Source organism: Arachis hypogaea, chromosome 20 (genome assembly GCF_003086295.3).
Source record: "Arachis hypogaea cultivar Tifrunner chromosome 20, arahy.Tifrunner.gnm2.J5K5, whole genome shotgun sequence".
In the NCBI taxonomy this organism is placed as follows: Eukaryota; Viridiplantae; Streptophyta; class Magnoliopsida; order Fabales; family Fabaceae; genus Arachis; species Arachis hypogaea.
In genome coordinates this window covers 131,744,716-131,766,964 of record NC_092055.1, presented here as the reverse complement: position 1 = coordinate 131,766,964, position 22,249 = coordinate 131,744,716, and the positions used below count along the sequence as shown (strand labels likewise).

Genomic DNA, 22,249 nt, shown 5'->3' with positions numbered 1-22,249 from the left:
TAACACACATACAGAGAATGCACAGAAGCATAGTCAGTCCATTCCTCAGGCTCTACAGGAACGAACTGCTCTGATACCATAATGTAACACCCTACCATACAAAGTCTTATGCTTAAGTCATAATTCAGAGATGGCAAGGTATTACGACCTCTAAAACAAAAATTTAGTACGTATAGTAGTATGAATAATTGATTATAACTAGGAGCCTTTGTAGAAAAAGGGGGTAAACAAAAAACCGTAACTCGAACGGGCAACACTCCGATCGATAACGTAACGAACCGGGATAAGCTAACGCGAGATCATATATATAAAGAGTGTCAAAAACAAGAATATCAAGACTCAAAACCCGGCTGCGAAGAGAACCGGTCCGAGCATAGCAATATATACATATGATAAAATAAGGAAACCCCAAAGGAAACCCAAAGGGACACAAATACAGAAAACCTATTCTCCAAAAATCCCCTCTAGAAGGAGTCATCACAGTTTGTATTATTTAATAGAGATAAAAGTATCTAAACAAGATATATAACCCAAAACAGAGTCCCGAGAACAAAGGATCTTCGCTAATCCAGAAGTCTCCAGCATGCCTCAACGAGAAGCCTCGCGTCCTGCATCTGAAAACCACAAAATCCGCATGGGTGAGAACCGGAGGTCCCCAGCACGGTAACAGCTTCCACATATATAATACATAATAATAGAGGAAAGCCAAAGGCAATCCTAGAACTTCCTTCAGATAATATCAAAGCTTATAAACAAGCTAAACCGTAAGTGGCAACTGACTAAAGATTCTTCAGTCTAACTAATACTTCCCTTTCCAATTCCTTCAGACCTCCCAACCACCAGCAGGAGTATAATATAGCAAACACAGTTATATCAGACAAGAGATTTACAAATAAGAACAGATAAGGCATTTAGGCAATTAGCAAGTAATATGCAGTCAAATAGGCAATCTCAAACAATTCATGTAGTATGCTTATGATGCATGCCTGTCCCTAGTGGCTGATGATATCATCTGTCGGTTATAGAGCCAACCCGACAAGTCCTGGTAGCTAGCCGTTGGACTGTCCCTCTGTCGTGCATCCCCAACTCGAGTTATACTCATCATAAACTTGATCATAATCATGATCCATATCCATCACCCTCACTGGTGAATATTTATCCATCACCATCACTGGTGAATATTTATGGGGGCGAGCTCATCCGGGCCTTTCACAGTGCCCGGCCACACTTACGACATTAGGTTAACAGAGCTTCGAGTCTCAACCTGGAGCACATGGTGGCTAGCCATTGCTACTACCCAGGGAAACCCTCATCTCCAATGGTGGAAGTGCCAACATTCACAATTCATTCAACAGCATATATGCATTTATACTTAGCCATAAACATGGCTCCGCCGCCACACGGCATAATCCAGCCATCCGGCTCACGTTAAATCCATAACCAGCCAATTCATTAACAATTACGGCCATTCGGCCCATGGCATAACAAGCACTTCCACCGCCATCCTCCACATCTCACATAATCATCTTTGATCCTCATGGATCATTCATTTTTCCCTTGCTTCACTCGCAAGTTACCACATTCACTAGCCCTTTTCCTCATGCTAGGCATATCATAATGATTTAAGACATAAGTGGTGAGATTGGAGGCTTAGAAGTATGAAGTTTGGCTTTTAAAACTCAAAAATCAACTTTGGGATGAAAACAGGGCCACGCGTACGCGCACTCCACGCGCACGCGTGGATGATGCTTTCTCGAAGAACGGCGCATACGCGCCAAGTGCGCCTACGCGCGAGGGGTCATTCTGCTAAAAATTTTCTAAGTTAAAATCTGCAGAATTCACAGATTCAACCCCCAATCTTCCGACGGTCATAACTCTCTCATTTTAAATCATTTTTCACCCGTTCTTCGAACAGCATGGACATCCCGGATCCAATTTCATTTCTAAACAGATTTGGCACAAATCAAAGATCCGTAGTCCAAGTTATGTCCCATCAAAGTATGCCCAAAAACCATATTTTCATTCAAAACCACAAAGTGCCATTTTCAAAACAAGCCACTTTCAACTCTTTTCAAAATCAATTAAAACATGCCAATTTCATCCCTTTTCTTTGAAATCAATCAAAGTGTACCAAATTCAACAACAAGCCATCCTCAACTCACGCATTGACATTTTACCAAAATTCTCAAAACTACCTCCAACCATTTTAACACTTCTCCATCAAAAGGCCAAAGGATAAACACAATATTATGTCATACATCCTTCTCATCCCAATTTCTAACAATATCAATTTCCAATCAACCATCATTATACATAATCATCATACTCACCAACAATATGGCACCACCCATCAATTCAACCTCAATCATTCATCAAGCATATATCACAACATGCATTTTCTCACATATCACACAATCAAGGCATCAATATTCATAATCACACATATGATCACATCATATATCTCAACCATTCCACAACATCATCAATTCAATGCCTATCTTAGGGCCTCTAGCCTAAGTATTTCCTACCACATTACATATTAGATACGGGAAACCGAAACCATACCTTAGCCGATTTCCCAAGCTCAACCGGAGCACTTCCAAACCACTTGTCCACAAGCTCTCAAGGTATCAACACCTCCAAGAACAGATTTTATCACACAAAACCCTCTTCCAAGCTTTCCAAAATCACCAATCAAGCTCCAATATTCACATATACACAACCTAAGCCACAATCATCATACCCATACACAACATCTCAATGCCCAAACCTCATAGAACAACAAATTACACTAGGGTTGAGAATCTTACCACACCCAAGGTCCAAAGAGACAAGATTAACCTTCTCCTTCAAGAGAGTTGGGTCCTATAACATCAAAGAACCCAAAATCTCAACATTTTTACTCATGAAACTCGAAATCAAGGGCTGGAATTTCGAACAGTAAAACGTGGCTTACCTCAAGATTAATTGTATGGGTTTTGTAGAGCTCTCCGCGGTGAACGCGTGGCCGCAAACGGAGCGGCAATCGGAGCTCTAGATCAAAAGTTATGGTGGTTTGAAGATCAAGTGAGAGATAGAACTTGAGAGAGTGTTCTTCCCTCCATGGCCTCCATTTCAGCGTGTTTAGTGTCTCAAATGAGGAGAGAGAGTGCTGAAAACTAGGGTTTTGGTTTAGTTTAGTTGGGCCAAGGGCCCACTTTGGGTCCGGTTGGCCCGGTTTGGCCCGTTCGGTCCAATCTTGGTCCGATTTCTATAAAATTGGAACCGAAATTCTCGTCTCAATTTCCTCTATCATATTAAGCCATAAAAATAACATTTTTGGCTTTCTAGAATAAATTCTCATTTATGGGTTAATTAGCCGTTAATTAACCGGATCTTACAGGATGCACGTCGGGGGACAGTCTAAGTACAATTCAGACTTGTCGGGTTGGCTGGATAACCGACAGATGAGCCTCATCAGCCATAGGACAGGCATGCATCATATGCATTTGTATGCTTTGCTTGAGTTTGAACTTGTTTTGGTTTGCCTAATTGCTAAACTGTTCGTAACTGCTACTTGGACTATTTGCTGTAATTGCTGCCTACTTGTGTTTTCTTTGTCTGCCTTGCCTGTGTTTGTCCTGACATGCTACATTTGAGATTGAACTTTGGTGCTATATTAATGATTGTGTTGTTTGATTGCGTGGTTGGTTTCTGATTGAAAGTTTCTTATAAGAAAGGAAAAGTTTCAGATTTCTGAAAGATTAAACATTGTTTCTTTGAAAAGGTTTTGAACAATTACCTATTGGTTTTTAAAAGATTCATAAGGCAATAATAATCACTGAGCTTGAAAACAGTTTTCTTATAAAATATCTTCTTATGACAACTTTGAAACTCCGTGGTGAGACCGTGTGGTTAGGTTCTCACCCCCCTACAGCTTTACCTTTTCAGGAACCAGATGAAGAGGCATTAAGAAGAGTTATACTGCGCTTGGTTTATAAGATGTTGTATTAATTAGATTATTTTCTTCCCTCGTCTTTGTTATTATAAGTTTGTAAGAGGGATAGGAATTGTATGTTTTATATGTATATTATATTATGAGTTATTATGTAAGGAGTCTTGTATATGAATCTATGCCTGTTTGTATTCTTCTTAAGATAAAGTGTTTGTTTCCGGTTTTCTAAGAAATCAGCGATACAATGTCGAGTCACAGGCTCCTATGTTAGTATTTAGTATGTAAAGTAGTCATAATACTTCTTTCTATCAGAGTCGCGCAGCCGGAAGCGTGACTTCTGATAGTGAGGGTGTTACAGGAATCACCACTGCTCCCACTTGACTATATCTTAATCACCGTAAACTTTTTCTTAGGTTTAACTAACATGTATTAATAGAATGTTTTAACAATTATTCTCCACATATAAGTCATTTACACATATAAGTTCATACAGGTCATTTATATTCTCGCACCCTGCACATAATTCTTCTTCTTCTTCTTCTTCTTCTTCTTCTTCTTCTTCTTCTGACACTTCATCTTCTTTTTCTTCTCCTTCTTTTTCGTTATTTTTCTCTTTCGTTATCGTCATCACCAATACCACCAACTCCTCCTCCTCCTTCTCTCATTGGACTTTTTTCTCCTTTCTTCCTTTTCCTCCTTCTTCTCCATCATCTTCATCATCATGATCATCATCATTATAGCATCGTTGTCTTCTTCTTATATGTATCGTTGTTATCGTTATTGTTATCGTTATCCTAGAAATTTTGCCATATTGATGATGTTGTGTGATCCAAAATTTTTGCCATAGAATTTTCTCAATGAGTAATACCCAAAATAGGTCTCCAAAGATTTTGCGGTCCAACAGATTTGTCTCTCAGAAAAATTAATTAGGTCACAGGTTCCCAAGATATTAGATATATGTCATATAGGTTCCCAAGTCAGGTTGAACCGGTTAACACGACATTCTCTCTCCTATGTGGAGGTTGTAGGTGTGACGTGTCAGGTAAAGCAACACGCGTCGTGCTCAGGACACATTAGTCCCCGGACACGTGGCTAAAACGATGTCGTTTTGGGACAACGCCAAACGACGCTATTTTGAGGGGACAGATACGTCTCCACTGTTCCCTGATTCTCAAAACTTTGATGTTTTAAAGCCAAATAGGTCTCCTAAAATTTTTGTTATAAGTCAAAAAGGTCCCTTAATAAGGGGCACCTATCTACCTATCTACAATAAGGGGGATATACAAAATTACGGAAACTATAGAGGGATCAAGCTCATGAGCCATACCATGAAGTTATGGAAAAGGGTGATAGAACGAAGGTTGAGAAAAGAGACATAAGTAACAGAAAACCAATTTGGTTTTATGCCAGGCAGATCCACCACCGAAGCAATATACCTGTTAAGAAGGATGATGGAGAGGTATCGTAGTAATAAAAAGGATCTACATATGGTGCTTATTGATTTGGAAAAACCATACAATAGGGTGCCAAGGGAGGTCTTATGGAAGGTTTTAGAAAAGAAGAGAGTAAGGATCACATATATTCGTGCAATTAAAGACATGTATGATGGGGTCACAACAAGTGGGAAAACTCAAGGTGGTGAGACAGAGGAATTTTTTATTGGTATAGGATTACACCAGGGATCTTCCTTAAACCCAAACCTTTTCACATTAGTCTTGTAAGTACTCACAGATCACATCCAAGAGCCTGTGCCATAGTGCATGCTTTTTGCCGATGATATCATCCTTATGGGAGAGTCAAGAGAAGACCTAAATAAGAAGTTGGACTTATAGAGAGAAGCTCTGGAAGTGTATGGTCTGTGCATAAGACGTAGCAAGACGGAATATATGGAATGTAAGTTCGGTCTGCAAAGGAAAAACCCTAATATAGAGGTGAAGATTGGAGAAAATATCCTACGAAAAGTTAAAAGTTTTAAGTATCTTGGGTGCATCATATAGGATAATGGAGAGATTGAACATGATGTAAATCATAGGATCCAAGCAGGTTGGTCAAAATGGCAGAGTGCATCTGGTTTTATATGTGACAAAAAAGTGCATTTAAAACTTAAAGGTAAATTCTATCGCACTGATATAAGACCGGCTATGCTTTATGGTACAGAGTGTTGGGCGGCCAAAGGGAAGCACGAACATAAGCTAAATATGGCAGAGATGAAGATGTTGAGATGAATGAGCGGTCATACGCGATTTGATAAAATAAGGAACGAAGATATAAGGGAAAGAATTGGAGTAGCATCCATTGTGGAAAAGATGGTAGAATCGCATCTTAGGTGGTTTGGGGATGTGAGAAGAAGACCGACAGAGCACCCAGTTAGGAGGGTGGATGAGATGGAGGATGGACAAGGGGTGAAAGGCAGAGGAAGACCTAAAAAGACCATCCATAAGATGGTCAAACGAAATCTACATATAAATGGTCTCGCTATAGACATGATACATGACAGAACTCAATGACGTCGTTTGATTCATGTAGTCGACCTCAACTAGTGGGACAAGGCTTTGTTGTTATTCATCTTTCCTTTCTTGTTTTACCTTCTCAAGTTTCTTCTTGTTTTACTCTTTCTTAACAAGAATAAAAACAAAAAAATCAGACAAAGAAGAAGAAGAAACACATAATGCTACAAAATTACTTGAAAGAGAATGAACTTACATTCATTCAACTAAAAGAAAGAAAGAAATAAGAAAAAAAAAAGAAGAAAAAATGCAGCATTAGAGAAAATATTTTTTTTGTAGTTGCAGCAAATTTTGGGGTAAAACTAAGACATTTAGGTGTATTATTTAAGAATTTTTGGTGGATTTGTACTGATAAATTCTACATAAATCAAAGATCTTCCTCTTCCTCTTCCTTATCTTCTGCTGCTTCTTCTTCCTTTTTTTTATCATCATCACCATCTTCTTCCTTTTTTTTTGCTTTTTCATCTTTCCTTTTTTGTATTACCTCTCAAGTTTCTTCTTGTTTTACTCTTTCTTAACAAGAATAAAAATAAAAAATCAAACAAAGAAGAAGAAGAAACACATAATATTGCAAAATTATTTGGAAAAGAATGAACCTATATTCATTCAACTAAAAGAAAGAAAGAAATAAGGGAAAAAAATGAAGAAAAAATGCAGCATTAGAGAAAATATTTTTGTGTAGTTGCAGCAAATTTTGGGATAAAACTAAGACATTTAGATGTATTGTTTGAGAATTTTCGGTAGATTTGTACTGATAAATTCTGCATAATTCAAAACTCTTTCTCTTCCTCCTCATCTTCCTCATCTTCTGCTGCTTCTTCTTCTTTTTTATATCATCATCACCATCTTTTTTTCCTTATTCATCTTTCCTTTCTTGTTTTACCTTCTCAAGTTTCTTCCTGTTTTACTCTTTCTTAACAAGAATAAAAACAAAAAAAATCAAACAAAGAAGAAGAAAAAACACATAATGCTGCAAAATTACTTGGAAGATGATGAACTTACATTCATTCAACTAAAAGAAAGAAAGAAATAAGAAAAAAAGAAGAAGAAAAAATGCATCATTAGAGAAAATATTTTTGTGTAGTTGTAGCAAATTTCGGGGTGAAACTAAGACATTTAGGTGTATTGTTTGAGAATTTTCGATAAATTTGTACTGATAAATTCTGCATAATTCAAAGCTCTTCCTCTTCCTCTTCTTCCTCCTCATCTTCTGCTGCTTCTTCTTTATTTTTTATCATCATCACCATCTTTTTTTTCTTATTCATCTTTCCTTTTTTGTTTTACCTTCTCAAGTTTGTTCTTGTTTTACTCTTTCTTAACAAGAATAAAAACAAAAAAAAATCAAACAAAGAAGAAGAAAAAACACATAATACTGCAAAATTACTTAGAAGAGGATGAACTTACATTCATTCAACTAAACGAAAGAAAGAAATAAGAAAAAGAAGAAGAAGAAAAAGTATTAGAGAAAATATTTTCTGTAGTTGCAGCAAATTTTGGGGTAAAACTAAGACATTTAGGTGTATTGTTTAAGAATTTTCGGTGAATTTGTATTAATAAATTCTGCATAATTCAAAACTCTTTCTTCTTTCTCCTCCTCATCTTCTGCTGCTTCTTATTCATCTTTTCTTTCTTGTTTTACCTTCTAAAAAAATACATAGTATTGCAAAATCAATAGAAAGAGGAGGAGAAAAAAAGTGCAGCAACAACAGTAGCAATAAAAAGAACGACGAAGAGGATGAAACATGCGAAGAAGAAGAAGAAGGAACGCAAAGAAGAAGGAGAAGAAAGAGGAGGAGGAGGAGGAACGTCATGATTTCACGCGCGCGTTATGAAAATAGATTTTATTGGTTTAGGGTTAACTTGTATAAATTTATATACCAAAAAAATTTGTATGTGTAACAGATCTCATGGTTTAAATGTTTTCATTTAACAAATAAAAAATAAATGTATTAAAAACTTAATCCTTTTGTATTTTTTTTAAGTCTTAATTTATTATCTTAACATGTGCCTTAGGGCACAAGTTAGATAAAAAAAATTTCTTTGCAATATCAAATTAACATAGGCAACAACGCCGAAACACACACACAGCACAAAGCAGAACAAACAGAGCAGAGTTTCTTTCATTCTACAATCTACACTATAACTTGCAAAAAGGAATGAACAAAATAAATAAGATATCTAAGAACAGAGCCTCACTTATGTAAGTCCATATCAAACAAACCACATTCTGCGCCAAGTTCAGAAATGCAAGGTGCTCAAACCTCTCGCCATTTTGGACCAAACCGCTTCAGAGACCTGAACCATTCCAAAAAAGAAACCAAATTTAGAAAAGAAAAATAAAACCGAAAAATTTAAAGAGTTTCCTAAAGAACGCCTTAGTAGATGTAGCCATGTAGGCAAACCAAATGCCAGTGACGTAGAACGCCAGAACCAGGACACGGCGGAGGCCGGCTCCGTGAGCCTCCATTAATGTAACGACAGCATTTTGAGGTTTATGAAGATGAATCGTGAATGAATGCCACGATATGTGCGAGTGTTTTGGGCATAGTTGTAAAAACCGAACCAGATCGACCGATTTGATCGAAAAACCAATAAACTAGACCCTAAGCCGGTTTGGTTATCTCTTGGACCGTTTAAGGAAGAAAACTGGTAAAAACTGAAGAAATCGATCAAAATCGGTGAGAACCGGTACAAACCGGTCTAATCGAATCGGTCTGTTGTGAAAATTTTCCAAAATGCTAAAGCTAATGTTCGAACCTAGAACCTTGGTAATGCAGCCTCTTTCTCTTACTGCTCAGCCACCATGCTTCCTACTATTACATATGACAAATAATAATTATATAGTATACATTCAACTACATAATTTTATAAATATCTAATTTAATTTAATTTTTTATTTTTTATTTTTTGAATTAATTATATTTTAATTATGTGTCATTATTAATATAAATATAAAGTTCACTAAAAATTTATTAATTTGCTTGATCTATTTCAATGCTAGTATTGTGATTAAGATTATTTGTTTTGATGCTAGTGTTAAAATCTACTGATATTATAGTTAGATGACACGCTTTATGAATTAATTGTTACTCTTATTGTGTCAAATTAAGAAACTATTATAGTAGTACTGACAAATTCTATGTTTTTCTATTAATTATTTTTAGAATTTGAGACTTGATTCTTCATAAAATGTTAGTGTAGATATGTATTTTAAATTTTAATTTTAAGTTTTTTATTATTTTTATTTATGTGAGACTAGTTTTATCGGTTCAACCAGTAATTTATCGGTTAAACCAATAAACCAATGAACTAGTAACTTGACCGGTTCAATCACCGATTTAGTTCTGACAACTATGATTTGGGAGAAATTCATGAGTCCCTATTCTTTATTAATAGATTTTTTTTGTCAACTGCCATTACACACATCCCTTCCTTTTTTAAATGGGTTTCATATATCAATTTTCTAGACATAGCTAGGATTTGAACTCATTGCACCTCCTAACAAGACAAACATAGTTGCCACTAAATCAAGTCTTACTGTGCTTCCTTTATTAATAGATTAATTACCTTTTGTATTTTTTAAAATACACAAAATATTTTTGCATTAAATGTTTATGTTTACAATATGAATAAATTAATCTCAAAAATAGCACAAAACAGTTTTTAATAAGTTTAAAAAATCTCAAAACATTCTTTAAAAAATGTTTAAAAAATTAAAATAGTCCTTTAAAATTATTTATATATAATTATTTTTAAGAACAAATCACGTATATAAACCATTGGCATGAAAAAATTACGTGTATCAACCAAATGAAATTACCTTACGTGCATGTCCCTAAAAAGTATATCTATATAAATCGAATGAGGTGCATTCTATTTACAAGAATCAATAGTAAATCGAATTAGAGTATTTGATTTAGTGTGTTCAGCTGTAAATTGAAACAGGCAGTATCGATTTACTAGGGGAGCACATAGTATTGAGCTTACATCATAGAAATTCAAAATATACCAGTTCAAATTAGCACATAGTTTTCGGATTGCTGGTAAATCGAATCAGGGACGTTTGAATTAGCATATGATTTTTGAATTAAAGGTAAATCGAATCAGGACAGTTCGATTTACATGGAAGGTGGCTCGAAGGTAAATCTATAACACCTAATTCGATTTACTCTTATTCTCGCTATATATGGAGTTCGAATTTAGTTCATTCGAATTACATTTCACCTCCATACTCCACCACATCCGAAAATCCAAAGAAACTGATGCTATTCTACAAGTTTGATATCGTACAAATGGAGGACGACCCAAATCGAATCTATCGGTTGGATGGAGTCGCGCATATTGGTGGTAGCGTGCATGATGAGGTTAGTAAATTTTTATTTTTTTTTAATTTAAAAAATAAATTATTGTTAATGATATTGAGTCACTTAGAACTTGATTATTAGAATTATTAGAATGTCTAAACTTAAAGTAGTAGCTAGAGTATTGATTTAGGAGTGAGTGTGTTAGAGGATTGTTAGTGATATTAAACCGTTTAAAACTTGAAGTTTATAATTAATAGGCTTTGTAAACCTTGATTAGTAGTTAGAGTATTCATAAAGAGGTAAGAACCTTTAAGTTAATTTCGATTTCAAGCTTCGGATTATGTAGGTAGTAGAAGATTGGCCTAGAGAATAGAATAATTTAATTTATTTTAAAAATTGAATTATAAAATGTTATATTAATGATGTAAGACAATTATAGGAATACACTAAAGGGTTTAGGGTTATGCTGTAAATAATAGATTAACTATGTTTTGTTAAAATTTAATGTAAATATGGTTAAAGTATTTTTCGATTAATATTAGCCGTTTTAGGTGAATGTTGTTTTGTAAAGTGTTATGATTCTAAGACAATTTTTCGATGTCATGCAACCCACCGCTGTATCTCGAGCATGAGAAGGCAACATGGTATGCCGTTACATGATGAGAGGATCATGCCGTACGTCCAGATGGCTGGCTTGGCCCATCTCGCGAGGCTCAACGACCACTGGTTTAGGTTGGATGAGCCGTTAGTCAGTGCATTTGTGGAGAGATGGCGTTCGGAGACTCATACATTTCATATGCCATTTGGTGAGTGCACGATTACGCTACAGGATATAGCCTACCATCTTGGGCTCCCGATCGACAGACAGTACGTTAGCAGTTGTCTGATGGACTTCGAGCGGTACATCGAGGGAGGCCGTCCAGCATGGACTTGGTTTGAGAAGTTGTTGGGTTGTTGCACCGCCGGACTGCTTCGACAAGTTCACTGTAAAGTGCACTTGGATGCAGGAGACATTCAGTCATCTTCTAGAGCGCGCAGACGAGAAGACAGTTAGGAGGTACGTGAGAGCATACATGATGATGCTATTATCAACACAGCTCTTCGGGAACAAGTCTGGTACACGCCCGCATGTGTATTCGGTGGCTGCCATACGTGGTGATATTAGAGGACATGGGCGGATATAGCTGGGGATTTGCCGCCCTGTCGTGGTTATACAAGTGCCTATGTCGTGTGGCCAACAAGCACGTGGTGAAGTTGGCAGGACCACTGCAGCTCCTCCAGTCTTGGATCTTCTAGCGATTCCCGGGTTTTAGGCTTGGCGGGTTTGTCACAAGGTACAAAGTTGATTATTAGTTCTTTTCTGTGCTCCTATTTTTTCCGATTTTTTTGTCACTTGCTAATAACATTTCTTGGGTGGTAGGTGGTCTGGTTATCAGCTGACGTCGAGCGAGAAGGGACCTCGAATTGCGCATTGCAGACTGCATATAGATTTACTTCGTCTTGGCGATGTGAGTACGAAACAGTTTAGTCTTTTATTCTTGACTTATTTTGTGTGGTTACTGGAGATGAATCTTTATGTTAGACCCGATTGCCTTTTCAGTTCGTTTGGATGCCGTACAGCTCGCCAGACGTCATGCAGGTAGTGCATCCCGAGATATTAGAGTCACGTCACACAGCGTTATGGATGTCTACGACGTTACCCGCACTGACATCGATTTACTTTGAAACGTACTAAGTATGCATAAATCAAATGTGACTAATTTGATTTACTTGGAATGTAACCATGCATGCATAAATCGAATGAGGCTAACTCGATTTACATGAATAGCTACTAAATCGAATTTCACTGTTTCAATTTACATAGAACTATGCTAAATCGAGTTTGGTTGCTTCAATTTACATAGAAATGCCCTCTAGGAAGATAGACGTAACGATTCTCTTTTTTGGTGATTTGCGTAATATTAAATTGGCATTGATTTATCTAAGTGATTTGCCCTATTTTTAAATTAATAAATTTTAATTTTTTAACTTTTTATCTATTTATCTCAAATTTAATTATTTATATATATATAAAATTTTATGTATTTTCAAATGCTAAATTATAAATTAATTTTAAAATTAAAAAATTTAAAATTTAAATAAACTCATATTTATTTTTTATTATGTAAATCTTAATTTAATTTTTAAGTATCATATTTTATGATATTTTTTAATAATGAAAAAGAGAATGAGTTAGCGAAGAATTTTTATGTAACATAAAATTTTTCACATAAATAATGGATAATATTTATAAAAAATCTTATGAAGATAATACTTTGAAACTTGCATGCAAATAAACTCATCTATGAAATTAAATTGGTAAGTTTTGGTCAATTACAAAATTAATGTGAATGATTTACAAAATTTCAATGCAATGTGAAAACTTCTAATACTTTGCAACACTTAAAGAATAAATGTCTTAGCAAATTCAAGTGTTTTGTTCATATTTTTTTAAAGTTTAGAATTTGTAAAGTTGATAAAATAAGTTTACAGTTAAAACTATTTGTGCTACTATAATTAATAGTTATATCAAGAAAAATTATTTTTTTCACTTATAAATATTTTTTTAAATTTATTTCGTGTCAGTATTTTAGGAGTTTAAGTATATAAATAATGATTTTTATAATGCAACGACCTCTTAAATTTAGTTATTATTATTATTATGGTGTTTACATCACCTCAATGTAAGTATCATATGTTAATAATTAAATAATACTATTTCTTATAACATTTTAATCTTAATGAATAAAATTATTTTTTAGTTTATATTTTTTTATTTTTTGTATTATTTGTTTATTATGTATATTTTTAATAATATTTTATTATTATGATTAATAAAAATAAAGTAATTACTCAAATTAGTCCCCGGAATTTTTGAAATTAGACACTTTAGTTATTCGAATTTTAAAATATACAAAATTATTTCCAACGTTTGTTTCTGTTAGACAATACAGTTCCTCTCCATTAGACAATACAGTCCCCCTCCATTAGTAACTAACAGTAATTGCTGACGTGGAACGTTAACTCGCACATGCGGCCGTTAAGTGTCCACGTGTGCAAGCTAGACAATCAGTTCCCAAAGTTAAATACAAAATAGCCTTTAAAAATCTTGAAAATATCAAAATAGTCCTTAAATTTTTCTTTTAAATTCTAAAACAGTCCCTTTGAATATTTTAAATCTTTTTCAAAAGCCAACATCTTATAATATTTTTATGAGTAATTACTCAAATCAGTCTTCAAGAATTTTAAAAGTAGACCTTTTAGTCCTTAAAAAAAATTAATACACAAAACATCCCCAATGTTTAACTCCGGCAAACAAATCCAGTCCCCAATTCATTTTTCGGAGGAATAATTACCCAAATCAGTCCCCAAAAATTTTAAAATTGGACATTCTAGTTTCTAAGAAAAATTAATACCCAAATCAATCATCAACGTTTTTCTCCGTCAGACATAACAGTCCTCGTCCATTTTTCAACATGACTCACTAAATTCTTCAAGTATTTATTAGAAAAAGAATATTAGTAGATATTATAATCAAATTAACTTTTAAGGTTAAATTAAACCTATTTGGTTTTTAATATAGTATTTTTTTTTAAAAATTATTGAACCATCCTCACTGCATACATAATTCTAAATCTAATAAAAAGAGATGCACTAAGTCTCATATTCTGTTAAATTAAAAGCATATTATTGTAGTTTGTTTAGTTTTATATCTTGTTTATACGTTTCATTTTGTTATGTTGAATATTCTCTAACTTCAAGCCAAATATGTCTTTCATTAAGAAGTGGTCTAAACATTGATTATATACATGTGTATGCACTTAAAATTGTAAATAAATATGTTCATACAATCATTATCATTGAAATTATTTGATATTTTTGGATTTAATGTAACTTAACTTAGTGTAATAGCTAGGAATTAAGTATAATCAAAGTTATTTTTTTATTTTCACTTGAATCTCAACTTGATTACCAAATTATCAATTAACTCAAAAAACTAACTAAATTTCTATTTCATAATAAATACCATACTAAAAATCAAATAGGTTTAACTTAACCTTAATTAAAAGTTAATTTGATTATAATATATACTAATATTTTTTTTATAATAAATACTTGAAGAATTTAGTGTGTTATCCGAAAAATAGACAGAGACTATTATGTCTGATGTAAAAAATGATGGAGATTAATTTGTGAATTAATTTTTGTAGAAATTAAAATGTCTGATTTTAAAATCCTTAAAACTGATTTGGATAATTATTTCACTAAAAAATGAACTAAAGACTGATTTATTAGTCAAAGTAAAATTTTAAAAATATTTTTGTGTATTAATTTTTTTTAAAAAAAATTAAAATGTTCACTTTTAAAATTTTGGATTCTGAATTAGATAATTACTTTTTTACCTTCGATGTTATCTTTTTTAACCTTTACAGTTTACTCTATGGAAAATTTAGAGTGACCGGCCAGTGATAGCAGTGAATAGCCAATAACAATGAGAGATAAAAACTGTAGTGATGTTGAAAAGAACAAGAAAAAAAAAATGAAGGGACAAATAGTGAATATAAAAACAAAAAATAACTTTAAAAAATTAATTAAAATTAACTATTAAAAATTAATTTTTTAGCTAGACTCTTCATCTCAATTTTTGTTAAGATTAGTATAATTTTTAACAACTTTCAGCATAAATAAGAGGTTATTTAATTAGAAATAAAATTAAAATACTAAAATTAATCGTAAAAAATTATCAGTTTATTATGATGATGAATTTAACCATAAAAATATTAAAACTAACTCGTGATTATAAATGATAAATTTTAATAGATAGAATTATTCAAATCCTAAAATACTATAAAAAAAATTCTCAAAAGTTATCAGTTTTTTGACACATTATTCTAGAAATTAATTAAGAATTTAAAACAAGTTAACTCATCGTAAATTATTAAAAAGTAAAGTATCACTTTTGTTCTTAGCGTTTAGAATAAGTCTCAAAATTATCACTAACATTATTTACTTTATTTTAAATTAGTCCAAAATCGCCCCCAAAAAAAAGTTAGTCCATTCTTTTTTCTTTCTCCAAATTTACTTTAATTTTAATTAACCATAAACTCTAACCCTACACATAATTAATCTTACTAAATATAACCTAACTTTAATCCTAAACTCCAATTCTTATGTCATCCCATCTCCCATCTCCAACTCTCTCCACCATCAATCTCAGCCTTACACCATCTGTCATCTACCAGCACGCAACAACATCCACTGTCACTATCATCACTACTAGCATCATCCTATTTAAAGGTGTTCAGATTTAAATCGATCCAAAAAAAATCACGAAAGTACACCAATTCAAATCAAAAATTGAAACAAACTGCTCAATTTTAAATTTTTTAGATTTTGGATCGGATTTATTGCGGTTCGGTTCGGTTTACAATTCTGCTTTGCACAATCAAATCGAACCGAACCACATATATAATGATAATATAAATATTAAATATAATAATAATAATAACAGTATAAGACCCTCCACCTTTTCTCGTAGCACTTAGGCTATGTTTGGTTGGAAGAAAAAAAATAGAAAGAAAGGAAATAAAAAGAAAAAAAAGAAAGGAAAGAAATTGAGTGAATTTTTATTTTTCTTAGATGTGTTTGGATGGAAGGAAAATAAGAAGGAAAGAAATGTTATAAAAAGACAATTTTACCATTGTATTATAAAATATATTAAAAAAAGTGAAGGGATAATATTAGAAGTAGAGAGAAAAAATAAGTTTTCTCTTCCTTTTCTTTCCAATATTGGAGCCTACCAATTTTTTTCCATCCCTTTTTCTTCCTCTCTAATTTTTCTTCTTAACCAAACAATAAAAAATAATCATTTTCCTTCTCATTTCCTTTCTTCCCTTTTCTTTTCTTCCATTTTTCCTTCAAATAAATATAGCCTTAGCAGTAGCACAGTGCCGCACACACAGTCACACACCCCATGCTCATTTCCTACAAACACAAACCCTAACCTAAAGTGGAGCATCTTATGTGGTTGATTCACATAAAAATGGTACTAGCAATATTAAAAGTCACTTGTTAAATCAGTGTAAAAAATTTTTTAAAAAAATTCACTTGATTCCACACAAAAAAATACTTGTTATGTAGCAACTTAAAAAAGAAGAAGGAAATGGGCTGGGTAATTGTTTGACTACTATATCATTTAATCCTAATTTATGTAGACAAATCCTTGCTAAAATGATAATAGTAGATGAGTTGTCTTTTAGATTTGTCGAAGGGCCCTTCGTTATTTCATGAGTGTTTTGCAGTCAAAATTTCGTATTCCGAGAAGGATTTCAGTTACTAGGGATTGTTGGAACTTGTTCATGAATGAAAAACATAAGTTGAAGAGTGTTTTTATAAACTCAAATCAAAGTGTGTTTGACCACTAATTGTTGGACTTCTGTATAAAATGTAAACTATCTTTGCCTCACTGCACATTTTATTGATCAAGATTGGAAGTTGCAAAAGAGATTTCTTAACTTTTGTATCATTAAGAATCATAAAGGTGAAACAATTGGTAGGAAGATAGAAAAATGTCTTTTAAAAATGAGAATAAGTAGAGTCTTTAGCATCATAGTTGATAATGCTAGTTCAAATGATATTGCCATTTATTACTTGAAAGGTAGAATGGAGGATTGGACTTCACATCCTTTAAAAGGTGAACATTTTCATATTAGGTATTGTGCTCATATTTTGAATTTGGTAGTGAATGATGGTTTGAAGGATATGCATTCTTCAATTAGCAAATTAGGAATGTTGTTAGATATGACTGTGCTTCTCCTAGTCGCATGGATAGGTTTAAAAATTGTGTTAAAGAGGCTAGGATCCAAAACTGCTCTTGTGTGCAATTAGATGTCCCACTAATTGGAATTTCACTTACATAATGCTTGATAGTGATTTAAAATTTCAAAAGGCCTTTAAGAGATTAAATAGAGGGATGCTGAGTTTGTAATGATAAAGGGGGCATTTCAAAGAATGAAGATTGAGATAATGCAAGAATCTTTGTGAGATTTTTGAAGATTTTTTCGATGTAACAAAAAAAGTCTCGATTACTACATTTGTGACCTTTTCTTCATATTTTCATCACTTTTGTTTAATTCTTAGTTCTTTGAAGACTTGGGCTAATAATAATGACATATTACTTAAGGGTATGGCTATAAAAATGAAGGCTAAGCATGATAAATATTGGGGTAACTTGAAGAATATGAACATAATAATTTTTGTTGCTGTGGTACTTGATCCTAGATACAATATTAAGTTTGTTGAGTGGAGTTTTCAAAGGTTGTTTGAGAAGGAGGATGCTGATTTTTTATGTGGTAAGGTGAAAAAAGTATTCAATGACTTATTTAACAGCTATAAAGTTGCTCTCAATAATGACCAAGCACACCAATCTGCACAACACAGCTAAGATGTGGAGATGGATGATGGTGCCTTTGATGATGTTCGCTTTGCAGTAACATTTGAAAATGATGTACAAGCAAGTGAGAGTGTCAACACAAATGAAATAGATTTGTACCTCATGGAGTCCTTGGAGAAGCAACATTTGAAAATGATGTACAAGCAAGTGAGAGTGTCAACACAAATGAAATAGATTTGTACCTCATGGAGTCCTTGGAGAAACCAGTTAATCCAAGTAGTTTTGACATTTTAACTTAGTGAAACGTGAGCTCTAATAATTACAAATATTCTCTTCTTAGTCAAATTACGAGGGATATTCTAACTATGCCTGTATCTACGGTTGTTTCTGAATTTGCCTTTAGCACTTGAGGTAAAGTGCTTAATCAATATAGGAGTTCTCTTATCCTAAAAACTGTTAAAGTTTTGATTTGTGCACAAAATTAGTTTTGAACCAATTTATTGCCAATTGATCTTGAAGAATCTTTTAAAGAATTTGAAAAACTTGAAAAAAGTAATATTCTTTATTATTATGTTTTATTTTATCTGCAAATATTGATTAACTTTACTACTTGATAATATGTTTAAGTTACTAATATTTATTTTATTATATTTTATTATAGAACTTGAGCCAATTTTTTAACTAGTAGATGAAGAAGACTCTGGTGATGAATCTAATTAGTGATCAATGCTTCACCTCTCAGTTTGGAGTTTTTTATGTTATGTTTTTATTAAGACTTGTTATGTTATTTAATTTTGTGTTATTGAGACTTGTTTTTATACTAAAAAATTATAATTTTATCAAGACTTGTTGAATTTGTTGAATTGCTTGACATGTTACTTTATAATGTTTATGAGATTTATGTTTTATTATTATGTTGGGTTGTTGGAGAGATTATAATATTTATGGGATTATTAATACTTTAGTAGTGTGCATTTATACTATGTCAGGTAGCATTAGCTTTGAAAACTAAGTTATTTTTTATTTAAAAAATTGCAAATCCAAATTGATCCAAACCGCTTGTAATTGGATCGGATTAGTTCGGATCGAATTTTCAAAAAAAGTTCATCCAAATCAAACCATACCACACATAAAATAAATATTCGGATCGAATGACTTTTCTTTTAAAACCGAACTAAACCGCACCGTAAACACCCCTAATCCTACCACCACCACCAACATCATTTACCACCATTCACAACAGTGACTCTTAATCTAATTGTATGAGTATAAGCCATCAACTCTCTTCAGTTCCAATAATACCCAGACATATCAAATGGACTCTTGTTTTTGTTTTTCTAAAAACCATGTTGATTTGAAGGAGCAACATCTCAATCATTGCATTTAAAGACTCAATTGAGAGTTGGAATAAGACAATGGCTAAAAGTCAACAAGAAAAAAAAATGATATACAAGTTGCAACATACCAAGATCCCTGGCGCTTTCCATCTCAAAGTTAGATTCACCAAATCCTTAATTGAGTTAATTCGGTATCATACATATCAGTGCAGTAATTGACATCATTTATATATAAAGAAAGAGAAAACTAACATGAAATTACTCTAGGCAAGCCAATAGTCTCGGGGTAGAAATAAAATTAAACTAGATAGGGTCATTAGGCTGCTTTATGTGTAGAATATCGGTGCTCTCCTCATTGGCTGATACTTTAATGTGGTGACATGTTTCTTCTACAAATCTTCGCTTCTCTACGCTCTGCAGAAAGAGGCAAAAATATGAAGCTTAATTTAGCTAAAGAGAACAGCATTTCATCACACATCAATTCAAATAACAAGAAAATTATTTTCCAACATGATTATACACAGATGCAACATCAGAATCTGCTGTTTCTATCAAGAAAATGAGGTAAAGTACACGTTATGAATCCCATGCACAAATTCTACAAAGAATGATGCTAAAATATTCTCCTACTGTAATGCAGCAGGGCTCATATCACTGATGATGGAGGGAAGATCAAGTTTGGAGATAAATCACATTTACAAGATGGAACTTGGATAAATTTTAATCACAAAACGGTAGACAATACTTTAATCCTAATCATTTAATAGTTTCAACGAAACAAATAAGGAAGGTGCAAATGAGTGGATTTTATTTCAAAATTTAATCCAAACTATTTATTTAGTTCTGATGGCTTATTTATATTCTCTTATTTCTCATATAAAGATAGTTTGCTATACTCACCTTATAGAAAGTAGGCAAGGAATTGTACATAAAATGAAGTTTTGGCATGTAAAAATAAATATATGAACCAAGAAGAAATGAAATATTTAACCTTAACTTCTATTTCTAAAAATAGCATCTACTCAATTAGAGTTATTACTTATCAATATCAAATTACAACGGGTGTAATGTTAATTGAATATAGCCATTATTCCATTCCGACATACCACTTATCCACAACGGAATGAGATATAAACTACATTTACATTGAGATCAAATGATAGATGGATGGTATATTGCCCGGAGTACAATTACAACTATATTAAAGAAACATTTCTATGAAATTCTTATAAATCTAAATTGGGTTCATCAAAACTTTTAAGGTTATCAAGATATAACAATGGTTGATGGGCAAATGAGCCAACACCAACGTGTGAATTCAAATTTGCTGAAGGTTGCTCCTCAAGTGGCTTTTCTTTTCTGCAGTCGTTGTAGCTTCTGCCACTTGAGGTAGATCTGGTATGACAATCCAGTGAATACCATACAAACACAACCCCATTGTTTTGTTGAAAGCGGATTTCCACTCAACAGAGAAGATACCACAATGCTAACGAATTTGCGAGTGGTAGTAATGGTGGTGTTAGCCAAAGAGCCAAATCGGCTTATTGTCAAAAAGATGAAGTTTTGGCCCACAGCACCACAACAGCAGAAGAGAATAATATCCCATGCTGCCTCTGGATGCTGTTTGCAGAAGCGAACAGCTTCAAATCCACTTCCACTGGGCCAGCCAAACATGTAAATCATATTGTATATGGTTCCCCATAAATTCATTCCCAACATAATATTCCAAGCACTTGTTTTAGGGTACCTGAGTAACAAAAACCAGTAATTGCATTAAATTAATAACACTTGCTATAGTCTTAAATATGAATCATCTCCCATTTTAAAATCTAAACATTGCTGAAAAGTTAACATTCAAACACCCGAAAAATAGAACTAAAAATTTTTTACATTTAGCGTCATTATCCTCATCATAATTTTACTTATACACATCATTATCTTGGAATAATGGGGAAAAGTCAGAGTCAGTGAATCAAGAAGAGAGGGGAGGGGGGAGGGGGAGGCATTATGTCAAGGAAGGACAAGAATCCAAAAGTTTTGCAGTTTACAAGCAATCAGACAGATCGAGGAACAAGGTTTGCTTATTTTACCTTGCTTTTAAGGAATCCTGAGTTGCATTTATAAATCCATCAAATGTAAGGTTCAGGAAACATAGTCCATATCCAAGGGTAGCATTTGGATGTGCTAACTTGCTCATAGTCTTTGAGATAGTATGCCAATAAGCATAAGCAAAGATGAGAAATTCGAAAGCTAAGCTGCATTCTCAATCCACATGAATTTTTTATACGCAACATGGGAAAGTGTATCCCTATAGTAATATTTTCTGTATTATTCTGATAAGTTCCTAACCTTTAAAAGCGCAAATGTTGATACCCCTCCAACAACAAGGAATGTACAGACGTATTCTGGAAAAGTGTATCTTATACCATACACTATAGTACCCATCAACATAACTGTATCATGGTAAAGTGAGTACTTGTTATGAAATATAAAATAACTACTAAAATGTAAATAACTAGAGGATGGTAGAACGCTTTTTTATAAAAAAATGACCATAGGCTTCAGGCTTCTCCATTTTTACATACTTAGAGGTGGTAAGAAGTAAGGAAACGATGTTTTTTTTTTTTTTACAAACTTCACCAAATAGATATTTTTAATCTCCTATAAGTATATGAAAGGATGTGAAACACAAATAGAAATGATTAAACACAATGCATTACTACTCATAAATGCAA

General features: G+C 33.1%; 1 protein-coding gene across 1 annotated transcript; it reads right to left on the bottom strand.

Moving 5' to 3' along the window:
• Positions 1 to 20,579: 20,579 nt before the first annotated feature.
• Positions 20,580 to 21,720, bottom strand: LOC112785233 (UDP-galactose/UDP-glucose transporter 3-like). The gene is made up of 2 exons (XM_029296359.2): positions 21,605 to 21,720; positions 20,580 to 21,261 (listed from the first exon to the last, which is right to left on the bottom strand). Exons 1-2 carry the CDS (start codon positions 21,709 to 21,711, stop codon positions 20,856 to 20,858), a joined length of 513 nt encoding a protein of 170 aa, XP_029152192.1. The 5' UTR covers positions 21,712 to 21,720; the 3' UTR covers positions 20,580 to 20,855.
• Between the last annotated feature and the right edge of the window lie 529 nt (positions 21,721 to 22,249).

Excerpts from the sequence above, each read along its gene's own strand:
- LOC112785233 (XM_029296359.2), bottom strand. The coding sequence starts at position 21,711 with ATGAGCAAGTTAGCACATCCAAATGCTACCCTTGGATATGGACTATGT. Across the intron at positions 21,262-21,604 it reads CAGGATTCCTTAAAAGCAAG|GTACCCTAAAACAAGTGCTT; the intron begins GTAAAATAAGCA and ends TTTGTTACTCAG.